The sequence below is a fragment of the Erythranthe guttata genome, chromosome 9 (genome assembly GCF_056151865.1).
Source record: "Erythranthe guttata isolate IM_541 chromosome 9, IM_541, whole genome shotgun sequence".
Lineage (NCBI taxonomy): Eukaryota > Viridiplantae > Streptophyta > Magnoliopsida > Lamiales > Phrymaceae > Erythranthe > Erythranthe guttata.
The window spans coordinates 6,573,684-6,596,941 of NC_142541.1; the positions used below are offsets into that span (position 1 = coordinate 6,573,684).

Sequence of the window (23,258 nt, forward strand, 5' to 3'; positions counted from 1 at the left end):
ATTGTTCGATTTTCTGCAATTATGTCCATTTCTTTATGTAAATAACCCAATATCGGTTCATAGTCAATTAACACATCTTTCACCATCGAGAGATACGACAACGGAGGATATCTATGCTGCTCAATGTCATAACTCATAAACATAACAAATGACTTGCAAATTTGCAATACAAATAAGATTTTTTTGCCAATTTAATAATTAATAAAGACATGGTACAGGGTGTCTAGGAAATTATTAAACCCAATAATTGCTAGGTGGGAGGTGTTTAGGCATTTTGCCCAAGTAATATAAGATACAAATATATGCAGGAAAACGAGGATCAGAAGAGATCGAAAATATTGACCCCTTTTTAAATTGAAATGAAATTCAGGATTGATTTGGAGAAGAAATAACGTACCAATTTTTTGATGTATTCGTAAGCAAAAACCGAAACTTCGGTTGTTTGTCCAGCAAGAAGGTCAACAGACTTGCAACTAACTTTAAATCAATGAGGTGGTCTTGTAATATGTTTTCTACATGTAGAGCTAAAATACCAGAGCAAGTATTTTATGCTAAAACACAACCAGAATAGTCGGGGGAATAAAAAGAAAAAAATAATAATTTTATATCGTGTTACTCGCCAACAAGGTTTCAGTTGAGAAACTCAATCTGAATTCAATCAATGTACGAAATATCATCTGATTAGATGAAACCCTAGATTCCAAACCCATGTTGTGACTCCTATCATTGCACATCAAGAATTAACAATCAAGTCAAAATTAAATGAATACGTGTAAAATTCACGAACATACAGACATAGACAAGAATAAAGTCCAGCTATCACAAAAGCAAACTAACTCCAACAAAAATAAAACAAGTTTACTGTAATTTAAGTATCAACTGTTTACCATGTAACAATTTATTTGATTTCTTTAAAGTAATAGTCATATTTTAAAACAGTTTCAATCTCGTATTGTTTTCTTGTGTAATTTTGAGGTTTGATATATTTATTTTTAAGAACTGAAAAAATATAATTTTCTCTCACATTTTTAGTTTAAATCACTCTAAGCCCACCTATAATGAATTGATGGTAGAGTACCATGTACCGATTATGTCGTACCGAAAGTAACGGTACATCGAACATTGGCATACCGCAATTTTTGGTAAGGCAATAATATTAAATTATTCAGTACCATAAGATATGATAGGTACGCAGTATTGCGCCAAATATTCGGCAACCGTACAGAATCCACTCCTAAGTGATACTCATACACATACTCGAGAGAAATACATATTTTATCAAAAATGTTTTGGAGTTTTTATGCCTTTGAATGTAGAAAAATTATTGCAATTTCTGACAAACTAATAAACATATAAGAATTAATATAGCGTAAATTACCTTGTCTTCGTATCCGGTAAATTTTCCAGTCAACGGCCTATTGTTTACTCGTTTCACCCATCCTTCGGGCATCCACGAGTCATCATCCACTTCTCTTTTGTTGATTGGCTTCTGCACAAAATGTTAAATAAAATTAAAATTTCAAAAAGTGAAGCCTCCATTCACAGTTGACAGGTCATTGTTTCCATGTCCAAATCTCTAATTCTATTCAATTGTCGCAAGCAAGAATTAATTAATTTAATACAACGTAGATAGCAGGATATATACGCGACAAAATGCCCCTTGCATGCAAGGATAAAATAGCTACAAGAGAAGGCATACCTTTGTTGCACCACCTAATTTCGCTTTTTTATGCTTCGAAGGTCCAAAAGGCATCACAAAACCTTCTCCGACTTCTTCTCGCTCCATGTTCTGTTCCCAAATAAGTTGAAAGTACAAAAGTTGATTAAAATTATGCAAAACCATTTATCAAAATCTATGGTAACAGCATGATAAAGTCCATGATGCAACAAATAAATAAAAAGATTCCACAAAATCATATATATATATATATATATATATATATAGATCATCTAGTTTTCCTCTCGAGGGTGATTTGCTGCGGCAATTCGCAAAACCGGCGAGGATTGTTGAAGCAGCTGAGGGTTAGGCATAGGGTCTACGCCTTCTCCATCTTGTATGTGGTCAGAAAATGATGGAGTTATAATTACTTCATATGGCCATAAATTTGCTCGATTACTTGAGTGGATATTAACTTAAGACAACAAATTAACTTGTGAATAAAACAATTTTTCAAGATGACACAAATAGTAGAGGTTGGAACTTGGACATCATAAAAATAATCAGCAGATGTGTGCAAAAGGATAGCAAAAACTGTTTCTTATATAACCAAAATTATGAGAAAAACAAAGCATTTTGGGTGCACAAAAAGTATAAAGTGGGAAGATATTTCTACACATGTAAAATAGGTAGATTTAGTAAAGCAATGAATAGATGCATGAATTCTACTTTTACGCATCTAGTCGATACAAGGAAAGTTATTCCTATGCAATGTCAATCTAGTAATATTTGTAAATTCAATGACAAAGCTAATTCACCTCTATATTCTAACAAAAAACATACTTCCTCAAATATGAGCAACCTTCAACATAGTTTTCCATAAGAAAGAAAGTGAACATTAAAAGCCATACAATGAAATGATTCAACGCCAATATAAACCTGTGGCTGTAGTATTTTTACAGTTGCTTTATGTATTTTAGATCTTTTACTTTTGACCAGAATGCTCTTGAAAGACCTGGTGCATAGTATTTCTGCATAAAAACAAAAAGATCAATTCATCATTTACTTTCCATGTCCCACGTCAATTATATTGATAATATATCGTTGGGTAGCCATTAATTTTTTGGTACCCCTCTTAGTTTGGAAAGAAATTAATTCCTTTCAGTGGAACCTCATTAGACTAGCTATACCTACTAAAATAAGGAGACGTGGAAAAAATAAAACAAGACAAAACAACGAAAAGTGAAGGCTAAGAGATTATGCAATGCTGCCATCGCTATAATATACCAGCCACAAATTACCGAAAGATAACCAAAATAATGCTTACCATAATATTCGGTACGGAATTACTATTGTACCGCTATCATACAGTACGATAGTGGTATTGTATTTTCAATACCACGGTAATACTGTACCATACCATAATTCATATATTTTTATGTGGTTTTTGTGCATAAGTCCTCAACCAAGCATCTTTATTATTCTAGGTTTAGGGGTTGTATCTCTTTCCCTAATAAGTCCACCCTTTTAAAATTTATTATAAATAAAGGAAACATTCATGTATATGCCAACATTACCCTCAACCCTTTATACCCAATTCTTAATTGTAACCCCAATTTAATCAATTTTGTCCACAAAAATCCGATTTTGACCACAAAAATTCAATCTCAATTTAATCTTAATTTAATCTCAATTTTGACCCCAAAATTCACAAATTATTCAATTTTGACCCAAAACTTTCTTTTTTCAAAAACAATTTTTTGCGAAAAAAAAAAAAAATTGCCGCCGGATTCCGGCGGTCAACGCTAGTCTCCGCCGTTGACTTTTCAAATTTTTTATTTTTTTTTCTTTTTTTCTTTCGGATTTTTTGGCCGGTTTCCGGCATTGGCCGGCGGTCTCCGGCGTTGACTTTTTTTAGTGTTTTTTTAAGTTTTTTTTTGTTTGTTTGTTTTTTTTACGTCCTCCGCTAAACGTTGACCGTAATTGTGCTGTCACTGACAGTAAATTAACGTAATTATACTGTAGTGATAGTTAATTAACGTAATTGTACTGTCGTTGACAATACATTTATGTAATTGTGTTGTCGTTGACAGTAAATTAATGTAATATTATTATTATTTTTTTTTTGTTTTTTTTTTTATTTTGTTTGATTTGTTGACAAGTCAACGTAATTATATTACTGTCTTTGACAGTAAAATAATTGTAAACACAATAATATCATCAATATTGTTTTTTAGGTTTTTTGTTTTGTTTGAGTTATTCACGGAGTAACGTAATAATATTACTATCTATTATTGTAATATTACTGTAAACACAATAATATTACTGTGGTTGACGGTAATATTACTGTTGTTATAGTAATGTTGTTGTCAACCACATCAATATTATTATTTTGTTTGGATTTTTTGTTTGTTTGAGTTATTCACTGAGTAACGTAGTAATATAACTGTCTATTTTTGTAACATTACTGTGGTTGACGGTAATATTACTGTTGCAGTAATATTACTATCACTCACAGTAAATTTAATTCTGTTGGTTTTTTATTATGTTTACATTTGTTGAAAGGTCAACATAGTAATATTACTCTATTACACTATAATAATGAGTTTTGTTGTGTTAATATTACTGTGCTAGAGATTATTATAGCAATATTACTGTGTTAAACTGTATTTTAGTTAGTTTTATTGTGTTTAACAGTAATATAGTTAATATTACTGTCAATCACAGCAATATTGTTGTTTAAACGAAAAAAAAAGTTACAAAAAGAAAGAAAAGAAGATAAAAAAAAGAAAGAAAGAAAATTCAAAAAAATCAACGCCGGAAATCGGCAAAAAAATCCGGAAGAAAAAAAAATATATTTGAAAAGTCAGCCGGAATCCGGCGGGAAAAAAAAGTTTTTGAAAAACAAAAAATTTTGAAAAAAAAAGTTTTGGGTCAAAATTGAATAATTTGTGAAATTTGGGGTCAAATTGAGGTTACATTAAGATAAGGATGAAATTGGAGCATATTAAAGTATGAGGGGTTATTTTAGTCTTTTACAAAAATCTGGACTATGTGTGGACTTGTTGGTAAATAAGTTTTTTGTCTGGATCTCTTTATGAATAAGTACCCATTGATGGGCTTATTTGCAATGACCCCTATTTTTATTTATTTAACATACATTTTGCTTTCTATTAATTAATAATTAATATATATTACATCATGTTCATAGACTTAAACTATATCACAATTGAAAAGTCAAATGACATTTTACATTTGACTTTTCAATTGTGATCTAGTTTAAGTCTATGAACATGATGTAATATATATTAATTATTAAGGCAAATATGCAATCCCCCCTCAAATGGAAAATATTATGAGTAAAACCCAATTGACTTTTAAGACTTTTGCACAAACCCACATCCCAAACTTAATTAGTGAAACCTCTTCAATTAAACATAATAAGACACAAGTACCCTTATTAACAGTTTTTTATAATAAATCAAATATTTAATCACGATATCGTTCCATAACCGTTTCCTTTTATTATAGGCGGACGTGATTCTCCTTGATATACAGACGTGAGTTCAGCCGAGATTAGGTGAGAATAGAGATTTCATCGCCGTTCAACCATTCTGTGTTCGTTGCCGGAGTTAAACTGTGTTTGAAGGTCAGAGATTCTGCTTTATTTTTGTTGGTTTCGTAAATGGGGCTGGGTTGTAGTGTGTGTATTCAGATATGTGTGTATGTAGAACCGATTTTTTATTGTTTCTTTTTGGGTCGTCTTAATTGGTGTAAAGGATCGTTACTGATTGAAAATTTTATTCAGTTTTACACAGAGTAACGTTGTGACTACTCTGTAAATCATTTGTTCGTTTTGTGTTAATTGATATGCTAGTGTAATTTTATTGTAATTTGTTTTGCGTTACTCGATATGTTAGTGTAAGTTTCAATGTTTTTGTTGTGGTTGAATTGAATTCACATAATATTATGTGATTTGCATTTACAGAGTAGTGCATATTTATTCATCAGAAGTAGTCACATAGTAGTCACATTCTCAATTTTTTTTGTGTAGTGTTGCACAGCATGTCGTCAACCTTGATGATTATGTTGAAGTATGGAGTCTCGTTTGGGGTGAAGATATGTCAGGGTGATTTTGTGTATGAAGACCTCGTTGGCTTTGTCACCGATAAGTGGTGCAGTTTGAATGCGAGGGATGTATCGATGACTTACAACGTTGATGGATATGGCGAGGGTATGCTTGGCGATAATGACGAGGTTTTGTTTATGAAAGTGTTGATTCGACAACTAGGTCTTGGCCGTGTCGAGGTAACCGTGAAGCGCAAAGACAACGTCTGTGCAGTAGCGTTGGCGAGGGCTCCGCAATCTATTCCACAGAATGTTGGGGGGAATTATCTGATGAATGACATGGGGATTCGTTCAAATGGAAATTATGTGATGAATGACATGGGGGTTCGTTCAAATGGATTGGTAATTGATAATACACAGTTGTTGAGCGCTAACTGGAGAAACCTTATAAGGGAAGTGGGGCAAGGATTTCGAAATGGTGATGTGGATTTTCAAGATGCGTTACGGAAATATGCTGTTGAAGTTGGGTTTGAATTCAACTATGTTAAGAACGAGCCTACCAGGGTTACAGCAGAATGCAAATATAGGGTGGTAAAGAAGTGCATGTGGAGGATTCACGCATCGCTTCAGAAGGCAAATGGATTCTTCTATATTAGGACATTTGAGAAGCACCATACGTGTGGTGCTTCATTTGGTTCGTCGAGCAAAAATAGATTAACGTCTGACTTAATTTCGGGTTTGATTATGAATGCTGTTAGAATCAAACCTGAAATGGCCCCGAATGACGTCGTGCTCAACGTGAAGCTCTATTACGGCACTGACATAAGCTATTTTGTTGCTTGGAAGGCACTTGCTGCGGGGAAGCATCACGTGTTTGGTGATGCTACGACGTCATACTCGTACTTGCCCTTGTATTTTGAAGAGCTTAGGCGTAGCAATCCGGGCAGCGTGTACCATCTTGATGTCGATCCAGTATCAATGAAGTTTAAGAGTTGTTTTTTCGCTTTCGAAGGGAGTTTGTCGGGGTTTAAGGCATGTCGCCCTATGTTGGCTCTTGATGGGACCTTTTTGTCTGGCAAACACAGGGGAATCCATCTAAGTGCGTTGGCGAAAGACAGTGAAAATGGTAAAGCCCAGTTTTGTGTTTTGTTTTAACATGACTATATATGACTACAATACTAATTCTAATTTCCAATTGCTCAGAACTGTTCCCAGTCGCCTTTGGAATAGTGAACGAGGAGACTGATGACAACTGGGCGTATTTTCTACGACATTTAAAAACTGCTATTGGAACAGATCGTGTGCAGACATTGTTATCGGATCGTAACCATGGAATTTTGCGCGGTGTGAAGGAAATATTCCCTGATTGTGGACACATATTTTGCCTTGTCCACTTGCAGAACAATCTGCTGCACAAGTGTAGAGGCTGCCCGACTAATTTTCGAGAGGTCATTGTTGCGAAATTCAATGCTTGTGCATATGCACTGACGAAGATTGAGTTCCATCAGAAATTGAATGAGTTGAAAGAATATGGAGGTGCAAAGGTAGATAATTTCATTGCTGACTTACCCTATGCTAACTGGACATGTTCGTATTTTATCGGAGATCGGCATAATGAGATGACCTCAAATGCTGCTGAGTCGTGGAACTCGAAGATCAAGGGTACTCGTGATTTGCCTATCACGAATTTTATTGATTATATCAGGGGTGAAGTCATGATAAATATTAGCATAAGGGCTGAGGAAGGGGCTACGATGACAACGGAGCTTAGCTCCAAAGTCCATGAGCAGGTGGATCAATTGGTTCAAGAAGGTAGAGTATGTGTAGCGAGGAAGTCGTCGTATCATATGTTTGAGGTTCTATGCGACCCAACCGCAGTTGTTGATATAAAAGAAAGAGTGTGTTCGTGCAGGATGTGGCAGATCACTGGATTGCCTTGTGCTCATGCTGCTTGTGTGTTGTTCAATAATACTAACGAGGGCTATAAATATGTTGACAAATATTACCGTAGTGAGGCATACAGAGAGACTTACTCGCACCTTGTTGTGCCGTTTGTGCAGTCTACGATTGACAATAACATGCCGATTGTTAGGCCCCTAGACCACCACGTTCGTAGAGGAAGGCCTAAGTCAAAAAGAATACCATCGAAGGGAAAGAACATCAAACGAAAGATCAAGTGCAGTCGGTGCAACCGAATTGGATACCACAACAAGAAGACGTGTTCGATGGCCATTATTGGGGGTTGACAGTATCGATTGTTTTTCAGTTTTTAATTGTTTTTAAGGATTAAGTGTGGTTTTTTTTTTCTTCATGGATAAATTTCATTTTCACTGTTTTATTTTGTTTACACTAGAAGACATATGTAGTACTTCAACGTTAAATTATTTTGCTTAATGTTTTTATCTGATATTTTTTTGATTGTTTTATCTCCACGTGTAATTTCATTACTAATGTTTCAAATTATTTCGAGTGCTGTCATCTTGTAGGCATCTCATATTATTCAGTCATAGTCACATAGCAGTCATATTTCCTATGTATTGTTCAGCCTATTGATTTGCTCACCGTAGTCGCATAATAGTCATATATGCTCATTCATCAGTTATTCAAAGTGTACTCAACTAATAGTCACATTCGTGATGGGGTTTTGGTTATGTAAAGTAATTTTCCTTTTATTTTATGTTGTTTCCCACTTTCATGTTCCAATGACTTCACGTAGTAGTCATATTCTTCACAATATCGTAATAATTGTGATATATATGCTAATTCCACTGCTATGCACAACATAGTTACAAGATTGTCATATTTTCTCACTGCATGTACAGTTTACTAAACATAGTCATGTTTATATTATATAGTAATATGATTGCTTTGTAAATTATTATTTGTCTGAACAATAATTAAATGTCAATACTAAGATCATCAGAAATAATAAACATCAAGGTTTGTTTAATAATGTATAGAAAGAACACACACACACACAAAAAAAAAAAAAAAAAAACCCAAATCATGTTCTGGTCAACATATAAGTCAGCATAACAGAAGTCAAATGAAATTATCGAAGAGTAAAATAGAATAGAATAACATATTAGAGTTTGTAGTGTAAAAATGCTTCAACAATGGTCCTGCGCATATCTACGACACCTTCTTCCTCCTGTTCTATAATCATTAGGTGCTGCAGGAACGTCTCTTGGATGATGTACAAGATGATTATGCCACAATCGTTTGTTGTAGGCTTTTGTTGGGGTGAGTCGGCCACTGCATACAATGGTGCATTTTGTGGAATTGTGGATATACCCAATGCAGATGCGTTGAACTCAACATGTTTTTTCCATGTGTTGGAATAGCATGTCAATGTATATATATGGAATAGTGTTTATGGAAAAAAACCAAACAAATAAATAACGTACCATATCAGAGCCATCTTTCAAGTACTTGTCTGTTATTCCATCACGTGGGCGTAATGAGTTATAAAATCGCCATTCTTTTAGGTGGCAGTCCAATATTAGTACTGTCCAGTGGTCAGCACGAGTACCGGGGTTGCCAACCGACAGCAATGAGAATATTAAGTATTTGTGCTTGCCGATGTCCGTGGGTATATCAAAAGTTTAATCGTCTGTATGCCGCGACATAGTCTGCGATAATTGGTAATAAGTTATGTTTTATATTTTTAAAACATGAAAATAGAGGTGAAAGTAAAATATGCACCAGTAGCATGCTGTTAAACACAAAAGTTGAGCCGGCAAGTTCATTTCCTTCGGTAGTCGTGTAACATCCTATTTTTTGTTGGTGCATGAGTATTTTGCAGTAACCATCTATGACCTGAAAAGTTTAATGTGACTATTATAACATTTAATGTGACTGTAAAATAAAATTTACTATGTACTGTAATAAAAGTTTATGTTGTTCGATGTCTGTTCGAGCCTGAGCAAGTGGAATATGTCAAATATAAGTATATGTGTAGTTCCATGCTTCCATATTGATTTGCTGCAATAATTTGTCAAGACAAGGGAGATGGTTAGAGTGTACAAAACATACACTACATAAACAGAGTGCAAAACAAAAAAAAAAAAAATTGATTAATGTCTTACTCTCCGTTCAAGAGTTCATCCGCCAGAGCATTAACCCTTTTTTGGTCACCATCACTCATCTCAGTATACGTCAGTTCGTGTTTGTGCCTCAGATTGCGGCCCGCTTTTTTTGTGCTGCAAGGTGTTACAGTTGGCTTTTTGGATCTTGTACGGTTCCCTATAGCAGATTTTGGATTCTTCGGGTTCTTTTCATCACATATTTCGAAGTCTATTTTTTGAACTTCTATGACCGGTGGACGGTTGTCGAGTGCTCTGGAATATTGATCAATTATAGCCTCAATTTCAGATATTTTTTCATCTCTTGCTTTGATGGTTGCCATATGTTCCTTTTCTGCTGATTTGAGTAGTGGTTTTGCAGCTTCTAGGAACAATATATGAGCGACGGACTCACTCATATTTGTCAATTGCACATCTTCCATCAGAAATGAATGGGATTCTTCGCAGGCCGGATTGACTAAGTTTCGGGATTGGTGTTGTGCAGATTGTTCTGGCGTCGTATTGGCTAGCTTCTGGACGAGCGATTTGTTTGCTGCTTCGAGCTCTGCCAAACGCACATGTAGCTCGATGTTTTGTGCGTGTGAATCGTCAAGATCCTTATTTTTCTGGGCAATGGATGTTTGCGTTGGTGTCAGTATTTCAAACGATGGCAAATCGTTATTTCCAAGCTCTCGTTCCTCTTCAAGTTTTGCAAGTTTGTCTTGGAGTGCCCTTTTTTCATCGAGCAGCATCTGAGCTGTGTTACCTAGTAACGTCATCCTCAACTGGACTTCTTCCAGTCATTGGATTTCTGCTGCCATGCGTGAGTTTTCTGTTTTCAAGGTTGACAGTTCAGAGTTTTGCACATTGATATGCTTCATGGCATCTGCTAACTTCAGATTCACTTCGTCTACTTGCTATGCTAGTATTATGACATGTTTTGTCTTCTCGTGACTGCTCGGTGAAGGTATAGCATTGAGTCTGCGAGTTGAAAAGATTAATCGATGAAAGATTGTGACTATGTAATATGACTACAAAAAAAAAAAATATACTTAAGAAGAAGTCAGCACAATATGACTATATATGAAAATGAGATACTTAAGAAGAAGTCAGACCAAGGAGATGGCATTGAACATGAATGTTTTTCAAAATGCACACCTGATAATGGGGGGGGGGGGGGGGGGGAGGTTGATGTGATGATTTAAGATGTATTTTTTTAAAAAGGCCCAAAATCCAAGAGACATGGGATTGCATTTTATATGTTGGCAATATGACTGTATATGAAAATTTAAATGTACCTGTCCACACGTGACTGCAATGCTTTTTTTTTGACTCGAGTCTTGCGATTGTACCCCTCAATACATCTGCTTCATTCATTAGCTGAGTAACCTGATTCTGGAGGGATGATTCACGAGAATGGCATGCCTCGATTTCTTTTTTCAGTTTATCTACTTCTTGTTGCATTTCTCTGTACTATTGCTTCAGCCATACGGCTATAGGGACATCTATGTCAGGAGTAGGGTCGTCATCTGCTTCACTATCAACAACAATCACTTCCCTGATTTTGGTTGCATCTTGCGCGAATGGATCAGTGCAATAGTCACCTTCGGTGCTCTTATGGTTGGTGATTTCGTGAAGTGCAGAAGAAGCCATTCCTTTTATGTCTTCGCTGTCTGTACTGTCGTCATATGTATCATCGGCTTCATCGTCACTGCTCTCTTGCATGGCTAAATGCCCTGTTAGGATTTGACTTTCTGTATGTGTTGGCAACAAAGGTTGGTCATTCACATCCTCGGGTTGAATGTCTCGTATGGCCGTAGTTGATATAACATTAGCCAGCTCCTGTATTACCCAACGCCGGAATCGAGGGAATGCATTTTCTGTGACAGGCTGAACAAGTTTGGTTCGCTCGCATATGAAATAGTGAAGTTTTAAAAAACAACGGGAATAATCAATTTTTTTTATTTAGTAAATGATTTGTTTCTAACATTTGATGAAAGATTGAAGTATAAGATTCGAACCAGGATTAGTGAAATACAACCCTTTGTTTTGTCGAGTCCCTTTGCAATGTGTATTTGATTCAGAAGGAACTCTGTTATACCCATTGGCCTGTTGTAAGCCATCGTTTGATCAATGTCTCGCACGTACTTGAACATCCACCATGCAACTATTTCGGCAGATGTGTTGAAGAAAACCGTAGACATGAGGAGCAAAATTATTAGGCGGACCGCATCTTCAACGTCGACCAAAGACTCACCCTGCAAGCACTCAAGCAGCTTCACTTTTAACTCTGTCTGATAACACACGCTATCTTCTGCGAACCGTCTTAATGCCAGGCCATCTCTCGGTTTAAATGACTTTGTAAAATCAATCCTGCGAATGCCGATAGGCATCCCAAATATAAGTTGGCAATCATTGGGTGTGATTCTGAGCGACTTCCCACCAAGTGAGTATGTCCGCGTTGATTTGTCGTATGTCCACAGGATTGTTAGGGCTGTAATTTGGGACCCAATCACACTATCTTTTGTGATCTTGTGCTTTGCAAACGGGAGTACGAAGTTGTAGAAGGGTGTACGCCGTAAGCATTCGTAATGTGCTGTTTCAAGTGTAACATCCTCGAAGAATGAAACAATTGACTTCAAACTCCCTCTAAATTGTGAGGTCCACGTACCATGGTCAAGCACTTCACGTGCCATTTTTCGTGTTTCATCTGTAAAATTTAAATTTTCTGTCAGTTACACAGTAATCAATAATATGCATGACTGCATATATTCATCAATATGTTTTACATGTTTGGAGTAATGTAACACACATGAAGCCATAAACAAATCATTCTGCCAATATGACTACAGAACATTACTAAAGCATTACACCATTGCAATTACAGGGTTTTATTACATGATCAAACCAGATCACTTTCCCACTGAAAAAGTTAAAAATTCACACCATGCTAATGCTGATTGGAAGAGAGGATTTTGTACCAAATATATTCGATTTTGGAATATGACTACAGAACATTACTAAAGCATTACACCATTGCAATTACAGGGTTTTATTACATGATCAAACCAGGTCACATTCCCACTGAAAATTTTAAAAATCCATACCATTTTAATGTGATAATGTGGCTTCATAAATACATAACTAGATATTCAGGCCTAGTCACATATAGTCATGACGACATTGTGGTTATTTAACTACATAATCAGAAACTTTCTTGTAATTAACAGTTTACCAACTCAGTTATCATTATTCATCTATATCAGTGGAGGTCATTAAACACTAGTCTACAACATGACTCCATATGACTACACCACAAACAACTATTGTTGGGATATAATACATCAATGCATACAAAATAGGTTAAACTGGAACGGATACCAAACATGATTGCTGCCCCCAAAACTTTGTTTATACAAAGATAAATCAACTATAAAACAACAAAATGGATCTAATTTGCATCAACAAGCAGTCATGTACAAGTCTTCATATCAACATGACTACATAAAAATACTATAACAATACACTAATTTAGTTACACATTGTTATAACATAATAAAACCAGAGCATATTTCTACTGCAAAAGTTAACAATTAATAACGACCATGAATTCAATGTGTATGTAACATAGTCACATATAGTCACGATGGTAACATGAATGCTGCCCCAATAGGTCTTTGTATGCAACCATAAATCACCCCCCAAAAACACCTAAAGCTAAATTGAATTGGATAGACAGGCCAAAAAAAATATTTTTTATAATTTCCAGTTTGTACAAAAAATGATTTGCAAATAAATAAGAATTAGGTGGACAGACTTACTGGCATCAAGATGCATAATGTCATGAGGATTGGGTCTTCGTTTATGCTTCTGTGACGCTTTCTTCTTCATTTCAAAAACCAGATTCGAATGTGACTACGCAACTCAACTTCACAACTACTGCAGAATACGACTATAAATGGGTAAAGTGTGTGGACGATTTTGTACCAAATATATTCGATTTTGGAATGTGACTGCAGATTGGAGGAGAGGATTTCGATTTTTTTGATTTTTTTTACTTTTTTGATTTGGGGGAAAACCAAATCTCTGTGTGTTATTGAAGACGATGCTGCAGTTGTTTTTTTTTTTTAATTTGTTTTAGTTAGTAGCAGTTTTATTAGGGATATTAAATAATTAAACCTAATTAGCGGGATTAGGTGCCTACTTAATAGGGATTTGAAAATATTGGATAAATATAAAAAATATAAACGTGACTTACTAGAGGGGTAAAAATGGAATTAAATGAATTAAATATTCTAGGGGTTTTTCACAAAGAAAGAATTATGGTATGGACATATCACTAGTTTTTATCTATATGAGGGGTGTATTGCTAATGACCCCTAATTATTAATTAATAGAAAGCAAAATGTATGTTAAATAAATAAAAATAGGGGTCATTGCGAAGGGGATCACAATAACCAATCCCAACTTTTGCTTAGTTGCATACCAAAAAAATAAAAAAATAAATAATTAATAGTAAATTACTTTAATACCCTTAATGAAAATTAAAACCAAAAAAATATTACAAATATTATTTTTCTTTCTTCAATACTAAATAATCAAAACCCCTCAAAACCCATTTCCCTCCTCACTCACAAACCCCTCACCTCCTCCACCTCCTTCTTCTCCCTCCCCCAAAAACCCTCTTAAAAAACCTCAAAACTAAAGAAATTAAAACCTTACACAACTTGCAAAATGGCGTCAAATGACAATAGAATGGTAGTTTACGAGGAAGGAAAACTCATTAAAGTATGTATCCATGTACTTTTTGAGCTAAAACGTTGATTTTGATTTTATTTTATTTTTTAAAATCCGCCAACAAATTTCGACACATACTGGTCGAAATTGTGCTTATTTTTCGACATGTATGTGTCGAAACACATAATAATTGATATTTTATCTTTTCGACGGGTAACTATCGAATTTATCCTCATTTTCGACGCTTAAGTGTCGAATATAGTGGTGAAATTCGACAGTTACCCGTCGAAAACATATAATATCAATTATTATATAAGTCATATTTAGACACTTAAGTGTCCAATTTGTCCCCTATTTTCGACACTTAAGTGTCGAATTTGTCCATTATTTTCGACACTTCAGTGTCGAAAATAGGGGATAAATTCGACACTTAAGTGTCATTTTTTTCCTGTTGCAAATTTACTTGCCTAATCTTTTCTCCACTTTTGTGTAGATCAATTGCACGCATTCATTTACCACGTAAGAAAAATTCCCAACAAAAGAAGCTTTATTGGCATCGGTTCGTGGAAGTATACTGTTTGATTTTTTTTTTTTATGTTTTCAATAATTTGCATTTGTTTTTTTTTGAAATTAACCCCAAATCTATTTCAATGTAACATAAACAACATATTCTAAGTGTTTTTGGACAAAAAACAAATAAAAATTGCAAATTATCAAAAAAATAAAAATTGAAAATTATCAAAACACCCTCTCCAGATTTCTTCTTGGTCGTTGTCTTTTTCTTGGTCGTGATTGCCTTTCCCTTGCCCTTATCGGATAATTTCTTCCTCTTCTTACGGTTCGAGACAGTCGGGGGTATACGAGGTTCACGTGGTTCTTCCACTGCAAAATAACACACAAATAAATAAATATACATGATATAAAAACAAACAAATAAAAATAGGAAAGAAAAAAAATTAATACAGTAAGAATTCGACAGCAACCTGTCGAAAGTTGTAGCAATAATCGACAGCTAGCTGTCGATTTTTCCAACATTTTTTACAGATTGCTGCCAATTTAACAAAAGGTTCAATGTCAAAATTTTCACAAAAATCGACAACAAGGTGTCGATTTTTGCATAATTTTCGACAGCAATCTGTTGAAAATTTTGCAAAAATCGACACGTTCAGGTCGATTTTTGTGAAACGAAGAACAACCCACGAAATCTCAAATCCATGCTGTAACACCCCACGTTGTCGAAACACGATAAATTCTAAATCATAAATCTCTAGTCGCGTAAATACTAAATGTTGCTAATAATAGGGCTATACGTGGATTATTATGTGCCGAATTACTAGATATCGAATTTTATACGTGACCTTATATGCCTATGTGTTTACGGGTAAATCATACATGCATGCTAGGACTTAGTATAAATATCACAATACATGATATATATGTATGTATATGTGTGTGCCGTATATGTGTGTATAATTAGGGGAGGATTATTAAATAATTAGAAAATAAATAAATTATTAACCTAAGCCTAGCCTAACCCCTATTAAGGCCACTCCTACACTCCATGTCAAGCATGCCTATTAAGAAGGCCAAGAGTCCTCTCTCTCTCCCCCATTCGGCTGCAACCTACCCTCTTTCCCTCACTTGTTTCTTTTCTTCATCCAAACCACCGAAACCACCATTGCCATCAGCTCCACCAAGCTCAAACCCTCTCCACATCAACAAGATTTTTATCAAGCCAAAGATGAGAATTCCCTATCTCACCCTTGCCCTTGAATTCTCCAAGAACACTATAAATACATGGTGCCCCTTCACTAATGAGAACACTTCTCACCTTGAAATCTATACCGTGTCCTTCCATATCAAGGTAGCTTGGCTGAATCTTCAAGCTTGAAGAAGGTAAGAAGCTGCCATTCAAAGTTCTTCCACCCCTCCTTTCTTCTTCGTTCTTTTCCCCTTCTAACTTTCGGCTTTTCTTTGAAGGTTCCCTAGAACCATCCCCTTTTCAGCTAGCTTTCATTTCTTTCTATTTTGAGGTAAGGAATCGAAATCCTTGCTGCAAAGGGAGGTATCAAAGTATCAAGAACAAATTTCGAAATTAATTAAAAGACACCCCTAATTCTTGTTTTTGTGTTAATTCGTGCATTTACTTGTTCCTTTTTGTTAGTTCATATGATTTATGTTATTGCATGTATGATCAGAGGCTTTAAATGGTAGATTTGAGTTAATAACTTTCAAGAAATTTCAGCTATTTCGGAAATGGTGAAGAAAATTGAATTTTGGAAAGTTTTGGGGTTGCATGTATAAATCTGCATTCTTTTGGGCCAGATCTGTAATTTGTGAGAAGTCAGATTCATATGAGTTTTCAAAACTGTTCTTTTTGCATTCATAGAACGGAAATTTCCAGATTTTGGAAAGTTTTGCAAGAAAAGTATTTTTTTAAACTTCTAGTGGTCTTGCATGTATGGATCTAAAAGTTTTGGGGTGAAAAATGGAATTTTCGAATTTGTTGCATAAATCAAGTTTTTAGTTGCATTCTTCTGCATAAATTGAACAAAGATTTCGGACTTTTGAAGGTTGTTTATGGATAAATGGAATTTGAAATTTTAGCATGGATGCATGTGTAATCCGAAAGCTTTTTGGGGCAAATCTGCAATTTTTGAGAAATTAACTTTTAGTAGTTTTCCAAATCTGTTTTTCAGCATTTAGTGAAAGACAAATTCAGTTTCTAAGAAATTTTGTAAGAAAAAGGATTTTTGGGAATTTCTATGGGTCATGCATGTATAGATCTAGAAAGTGTAGGGTGAAAAATGTAAATTTCAAAAAATCTGCATAAATAGCTTCTAAACTGAATTTTTCCACATTTATTGAAACTTAAGATGGATTAAGGGTTTAATTCATGAATATCTGAATTAGGAACTTCTAACTTGATTGCATGTGTGAGTTTTGAAACTTTTGGGGTCAAAACTGTAATTTCCAGAAACTTTGGGGTACCGTACTGAATACCCGAAATTCTCTAAGCTGATATGTTTTCTTAATTCTAAATGTGTTAGCAAAGAAATTTTGGGATTTAGTATCTTAAGGAGAAATAAGAATTTAATGGAACTTTATTAGTCTTGTTTAGAATTTTTAGTTATATGTGGGTAAACATTCATGAAGGCATAATTCGATGTGTGATGATTCTTGTGTGTTATGTGGTTACTTGTCACTTGATTGATATTTGTGATGTTTTGTGGTATTTTATATTTCTTATGGGTTATTGTGGAATATCGATACCTTTATGTACTCAACCGAAATTCTAAATACTTCGGCCGTGCCATTTTGTAATTAAATAAAATAAATTGGGGAGATTAATGAAATACCTAGAAAGGATGAGAAAGGATACGGGGGGCCGGTATTCCAACCATAGATACTACAGTTGGGTGGTTTGATTCCACCGAAAACGGGCTCAGAATAATATTCCTATTTTCTAAGTAAAGGAATTAATTTCTCATCGGATCCGATAAATTGAAAAAGCTCTTTTACGTACACGAAATTTGGAATTCTAGAGATGTGCATTGTATTTAATTTCATTCCATTTGTGTGATTATATATAATATATGTAGTACGACTATATTTTTAAGTCTCGGTATCTTTCGAGATCCTTACTGAGTTTTGTTAGCTCATATAGATATTCTCCGTTTGCAGGTATTAGTGCTACTCACTCCACCGGATTGGACTAGTCGACGGTTCGAGAAGCCGACTCCGGGTTTTTGGCTCGTATGGAGGATCTACTTATAATGCTTGTAGTTTTGTCTTTTGTGTATATTGTCCTTAGGACAATTACTATTTCCGTAGTAGCCCATGTGTATTATTATCCGTGGTAAAGGAGGTTAACTCCTCCGATTATGGGCCCCTTTTTGTTAAACTATGGTCCATTTATGTAGAACGAACATGTTGTTTTGATTATGGACTCTAAACCCTTTTATTACTATGTTTTATCAAGGTGACACCACTTATAGCCATTACTAGGGATTTATCGAGTAGTTAAATATATGTTCCTCCATCCCACTAAATCATTCGCTCGAAAATTCTTCCGAAGTCAACCCCGTTTTTAAGCCTTAGATTATGTGGAAAAAAATATCGGTTCGCTAACCCTTGGAGTCTACCCATATATCCCAACACTTATATAATACCTTTAAAGCTTCCGTGCATGGCAAACCCTCTCGGTTTGCTATACGTTTTCTAGGGGGTGTCACAGACATGGTATCAGAGCAAAATTTGTAGAAACTTTATACGAGCATCGAACCAGAATTCGGAAACCTCGAAGCGAGAAGACTCAGTCTGTCCGGTAATTATATGCTTACTTGTGTTTTATATTATTTTCTGTTGTTCTAAAAATTATTTTTGCAACACACACACTAAGACATGACAGGAAGACCATCTCGGAACACCGCCACCGCCAATAATCTCCCGGACACCGCTAACCTTATCCGCGAACAAGCGCAAAATCATCATGACCAGATCCAACAACTCCTTCAAAGCCAACGAACCCCACCTACGCCTCAGCCAAACCCCCAAAGCCTATACGAACGTTTCCTCCGTATGAAGCCCTCTGAGTTCCACGGTGATTCCGACCCGGTCGTAGCCGAGGAGTGGATCAAATCCTTGGAGGTGATCTTTGATTACATGCAAATGGATGACCGTGAACGAGTGCACTGTGCCCTCTTTTTACTTCGCAACGAAGCCCGGAACTGGTGGGAAGGAGCTAAGGAAGGTGTTGAACTCGAGAACTTGTCATGGGAAGCATTCAAGGTCCAGTTCTTCGAGAAATACTTTTCCAAGGACGTCCGGGCCAACAAACTCAAGGAATTCTTGGAGCTCCGCCAAGGGGATCTTACCATGACCGAATACGTTCGGTTATTCGAGCGAGGATGCCTGTACGCCCCATTCATCGCCAAGGACGTTGAGGAAAAGAAAAATCACTTCACAAGGGGTTTACAACCCGAAATTCGAAGGGACATCCGCATGTCCGACGCCACTACCTTTCGCCAAATGGTGGACAAGGCATTAACGGCTGCTCAAGACGAAAATGAAATTCAGCAAGGGAAGCGATCCCAACCACCCACACTACGACCATGGAAGAAGGCCAACTTTGGGAATCATAAATTCAAAGGAAAGAAGGTCCAGAGTCCAAACCCTAGACCGGTAACACCGACGACCAAGCCAACTTGCTCGAACTGCGGAAAGGCTCACTTTGGAATCTGCGTAACGGACACCGAGTTGTGTTTTCGATGCAAAAAGCCAGGCCATAAGGCGAGAGACTGCCCCAGCGCTCAAACTCGAGTCCCAGGCCGCGCGTTTGCCATGACCCGAGAGCAAGTACGTCAAGATCCGACGATGATCGCAGGTACCGTCCTTATTCTTGGAGAACCCGTGTATACTTTGATTGATTCTGGTTCTACACACTCCTTTATTTCCACCAATGTGTGCGTACGCCTTGGATTAATACCAACTCGAGTAAGCCACGAATATCGCATCTCTATGCCCTCGGGCGAAGAAATGATCACCGACAAAATGGTGAAGGATTGCCCTATTCAAATTCAATCCCAACCCATGGGGTTCGATCTCATCATCTTAGCAATCGAAAATTTTGACCTCATAATGGGAATGGATTGGTTGACCAAATTCAAAGCCCAAATCAACTGCGCCTTAAAGACCGTAAGCTTTTCTCTCCCAAATCACACCCTCTTAGAATTTCAAAGCGACGCCGAGACTCTAATTCCCATAATATCCGCAATCAAAGCCACCAAACTCATCAACAAGGGACATATCGGCTACCTAGTCGACCTTCTGGAGACTAGCTCAAAACCGCAACCGGTGATGTCCGAACTTCCCGTTGTCCAAGAATTTCCCGACGTCTTCCCCGATGACCTACCCGGGCTACCGCCCGATCGCGAAATCGAATTCGAAATTCATCTTATTCCGGGAACAGAACCAATCTCGAAGGCTCCGTACCGCATGGCTCCTGTGGAACTCAAAGAATTGAAGAGTCAAGTTCAAGAATTACTCGATAAGGGTTACATCCGCCCAGTCACTCTCCATGGGGAGCCCCGGTACTATTCGTTAAAAAGAAAGACGGATCTTTCCGCATTTGCATCGACTATCGAGAGCTAAATAAGGTGACCATAAAGAATAAATATCCACTACCCGGCATCGACGATCTCTTTGACCAACTCCAAGGGTCATCCGTCTTCTCCAAAATCGACCTCCGGTCAGGTTACCACCAGCTGAAAGTCAAAGAAGCTGATATTCCTAAGACAGCATTCCGAACTCGGTACGGCCACTACGAATTCGTAGTAATGCCTTTTGGATTAACCAACGCCCAACAGCAGCTTTTATGGATCTTATGAACCGAGTTTTTCATCAGTACCTCGACAAGTTTGTCATCGTCTTTATCGATGATATTCTTATATACTCCAGAACCCAAGAAGAACATGCCTCCCAATTACGAATAGTACTCCAAACACTCCGAGATCATCAACTCTACGCCAAGTTCAGTAAATGTGAATTTTGGCTATCCCGAGTCACTTTCCTTGGCCACATCATCTCTGCCGAAGGACTTTCCGTCGACCCCAGCAAAATAGAAGCAATCTCAACATGGCCAAGTCCAAAGAATGTAAGGGAGATACGAAGTTTCCTTGGCTTAGCCGGATACTATCGCAAATTCGTTCAAGATTTTTCAAAAATTGCATCACCCCTCACTCAACTCACGAAGAAAGGAGTCACTTACCGATGGACCCCAGACCGCGAGGCTAGTTTCCAAGAACTAAAGAAGCGTTTGACCACCGCTCCAATTCTTTCACTACCAGCAGGATCCGGAGGATTTGTGATTTATAGCGACGCATCCAAACTCGGACTAGGTGTTGTACTTATGCAGAACGGAAAAGTGATAGCTTACGCGTCCCGCCAGCTCAAGGAATACGAGAAGAATTACCCAACTCACGATCTGGAGCTCGCAGCAGTAGTCTTTGCATTTAAAATCTGGCGTCACTACCTATACGGCGATAAGTGCACCGTTTACACCGACCACAAGAGCCTGAAGTATTTCTTCACACCGAAGGAATTAAACATGAGGCAGCGAAGATGGCTCGATCTGGTGAAAGATTATGACTGCGAATTCTTATACCACCCCGGGAAGGCGAATGTGGTGGCAGATGCTCTTAGTCGGAAGTCAATGAACGCCCTAGTGGTGGAATCAGATCTCCGAGACCGCGTGAGGACAGCTCAAGATCAGGACCCCCAACTTCAGAAAATTCGCACAAATCTCGAAGCAAACCCTAATTTCCGAATTTCCAAAGACGGATTTCTCCTATTCCAAAACCGCACTTGCATTCCCAACGATGCCGAAATTAAACGGCTCATATTAGCCGAGGCACATCAGACCACATATACATGTCATCCCGGATCAACCAAAATGTACCAAGACTTGAAGAAACTATATTGGTGGCCGAGAATGAAGAATGATATAGCTCGATTCGTTGCCCAATGCCTCACCTGCCAACAAATCAAGACTGAACACCAACGACCCGGAGGATTACTTCAACCAAACCAAATTCCCGAATGGAAATGGGAAGTGATAACGATGGACTTTGTTCAAGGATTCCCAAGGACCCAGCGCGGATCCGACTCAATTTGGGTAATCATCGACCGGCTAACCAAATCGGCCCATTTTCTTCCAATCCGCAAAACGTTTAGCCTAGATAAACTCGCAGAACTCTATATGCGAGAAATCGTCCGACTCCATGGAATTCTGACGGCTATTATTTCGGATCGAGACCCACGATTCACCTCAAAGTTCTGGAAAAGTTTGCAAGGAACTCTTGGAACCAAATTATCGTTCAGTACTGCCTTTCATCCCCAAACCGATGGCCAGTCGGAACGTACGATCAAAACCCTAGAGGACCTACTTCGAGCCTGTATACTCGACTTTGGAGGCAACTGGGAATCTCGGCTACCGTTGATCGAATTTGCGTATAATAATAGCTTCCAATCATCAATCGGAATGGCGCCATACGAAGCACTTTATGGACGCAAGTGCCGATCTCCCCTTTACTGGGATGAAGTTGGAGAGAGAAAACTTCTCGGACCCGACTTAGTTCAACAAACGGTGAATCTAGTTCGAGACATCTGAGAAAATATGCGAATTGCCCAAAACCGAAAACAAAGCTACGCTAATAATAGGAGGCGAGATTTGGAATTCGAAGTCGGAAGTTTAGTATTCCTAAAAGTAGCCCCTTTTAAAGGAATTTTGCGATTCGGAAACCGAGGCAAACTATCTCCGCGATATATCGGACCGTTCGAAATACTCGAAAGAATAGGCAGTCGCGCTTACCGTCTAGCACTTCCACCAAATCTATCCAGAATCCATAACGTATTCCACGTCTCCATGCTTCGCAAATACATTTCCAGCCCCGAACACGTCCTCAAAACCGAACCTATTGAGCTAAATCCAAACCTTTCCCACGAAGAAAAACCCCTCCGAATTCTCGACTCCAAAACCAAGACACTTCGAAACCGCGAGATACACATAGTCAAGGTACAGTGGCACAACCACACCCCCGAAGAAGCTACGTGGGAACGCGAATCAGAAATGAGAAGTCTCTATCCCGAATTATTCGGGACAGGTAACAAATTTTGGGGACAAAATTTTTAAGGGGGGAAGATTGTAACACCCCACGTTGTCGAAACACGAT

General features: G+C 37.3%; 2 protein-coding genes across 2 annotated transcripts; both read left to right on the top strand.

The window, feature by feature from the left end:
• The first annotated feature begins 5,722 nt into the window (after nucleotides 1–5,722).
• LOC105956265 (uncharacterized) lies at nucleotides 5,723–7,971 on the top strand. The gene is made up of 2 exons (XM_012980110.2): nucleotides 5,723–6,851; nucleotides 6,929–7,971. Exons 1-2 carry the CDS (start codon nucleotides 5,723–5,725, stop codon nucleotides 7,969–7,971), a joined length of 2,172 nt encoding a protein of 723 aa, XP_012835564.2.
• A 10,959-nt stretch (nucleotides 7,972–18,930) lies between these two features.
• On the top strand, nucleotides 18,931–20,679 carry LOC148767956 (uncharacterized). The gene has a single exon (XM_088822710.1). The coding sequence runs from the start codon at nucleotides 18,931–18,933 to the stop codon at nucleotides 20,677–20,679; it is 1,749 nt and encodes a 582-aa protein (XP_088678836.1).
• Nucleotides 20,680–23,258: the final 2,579 nt, after the last annotated feature.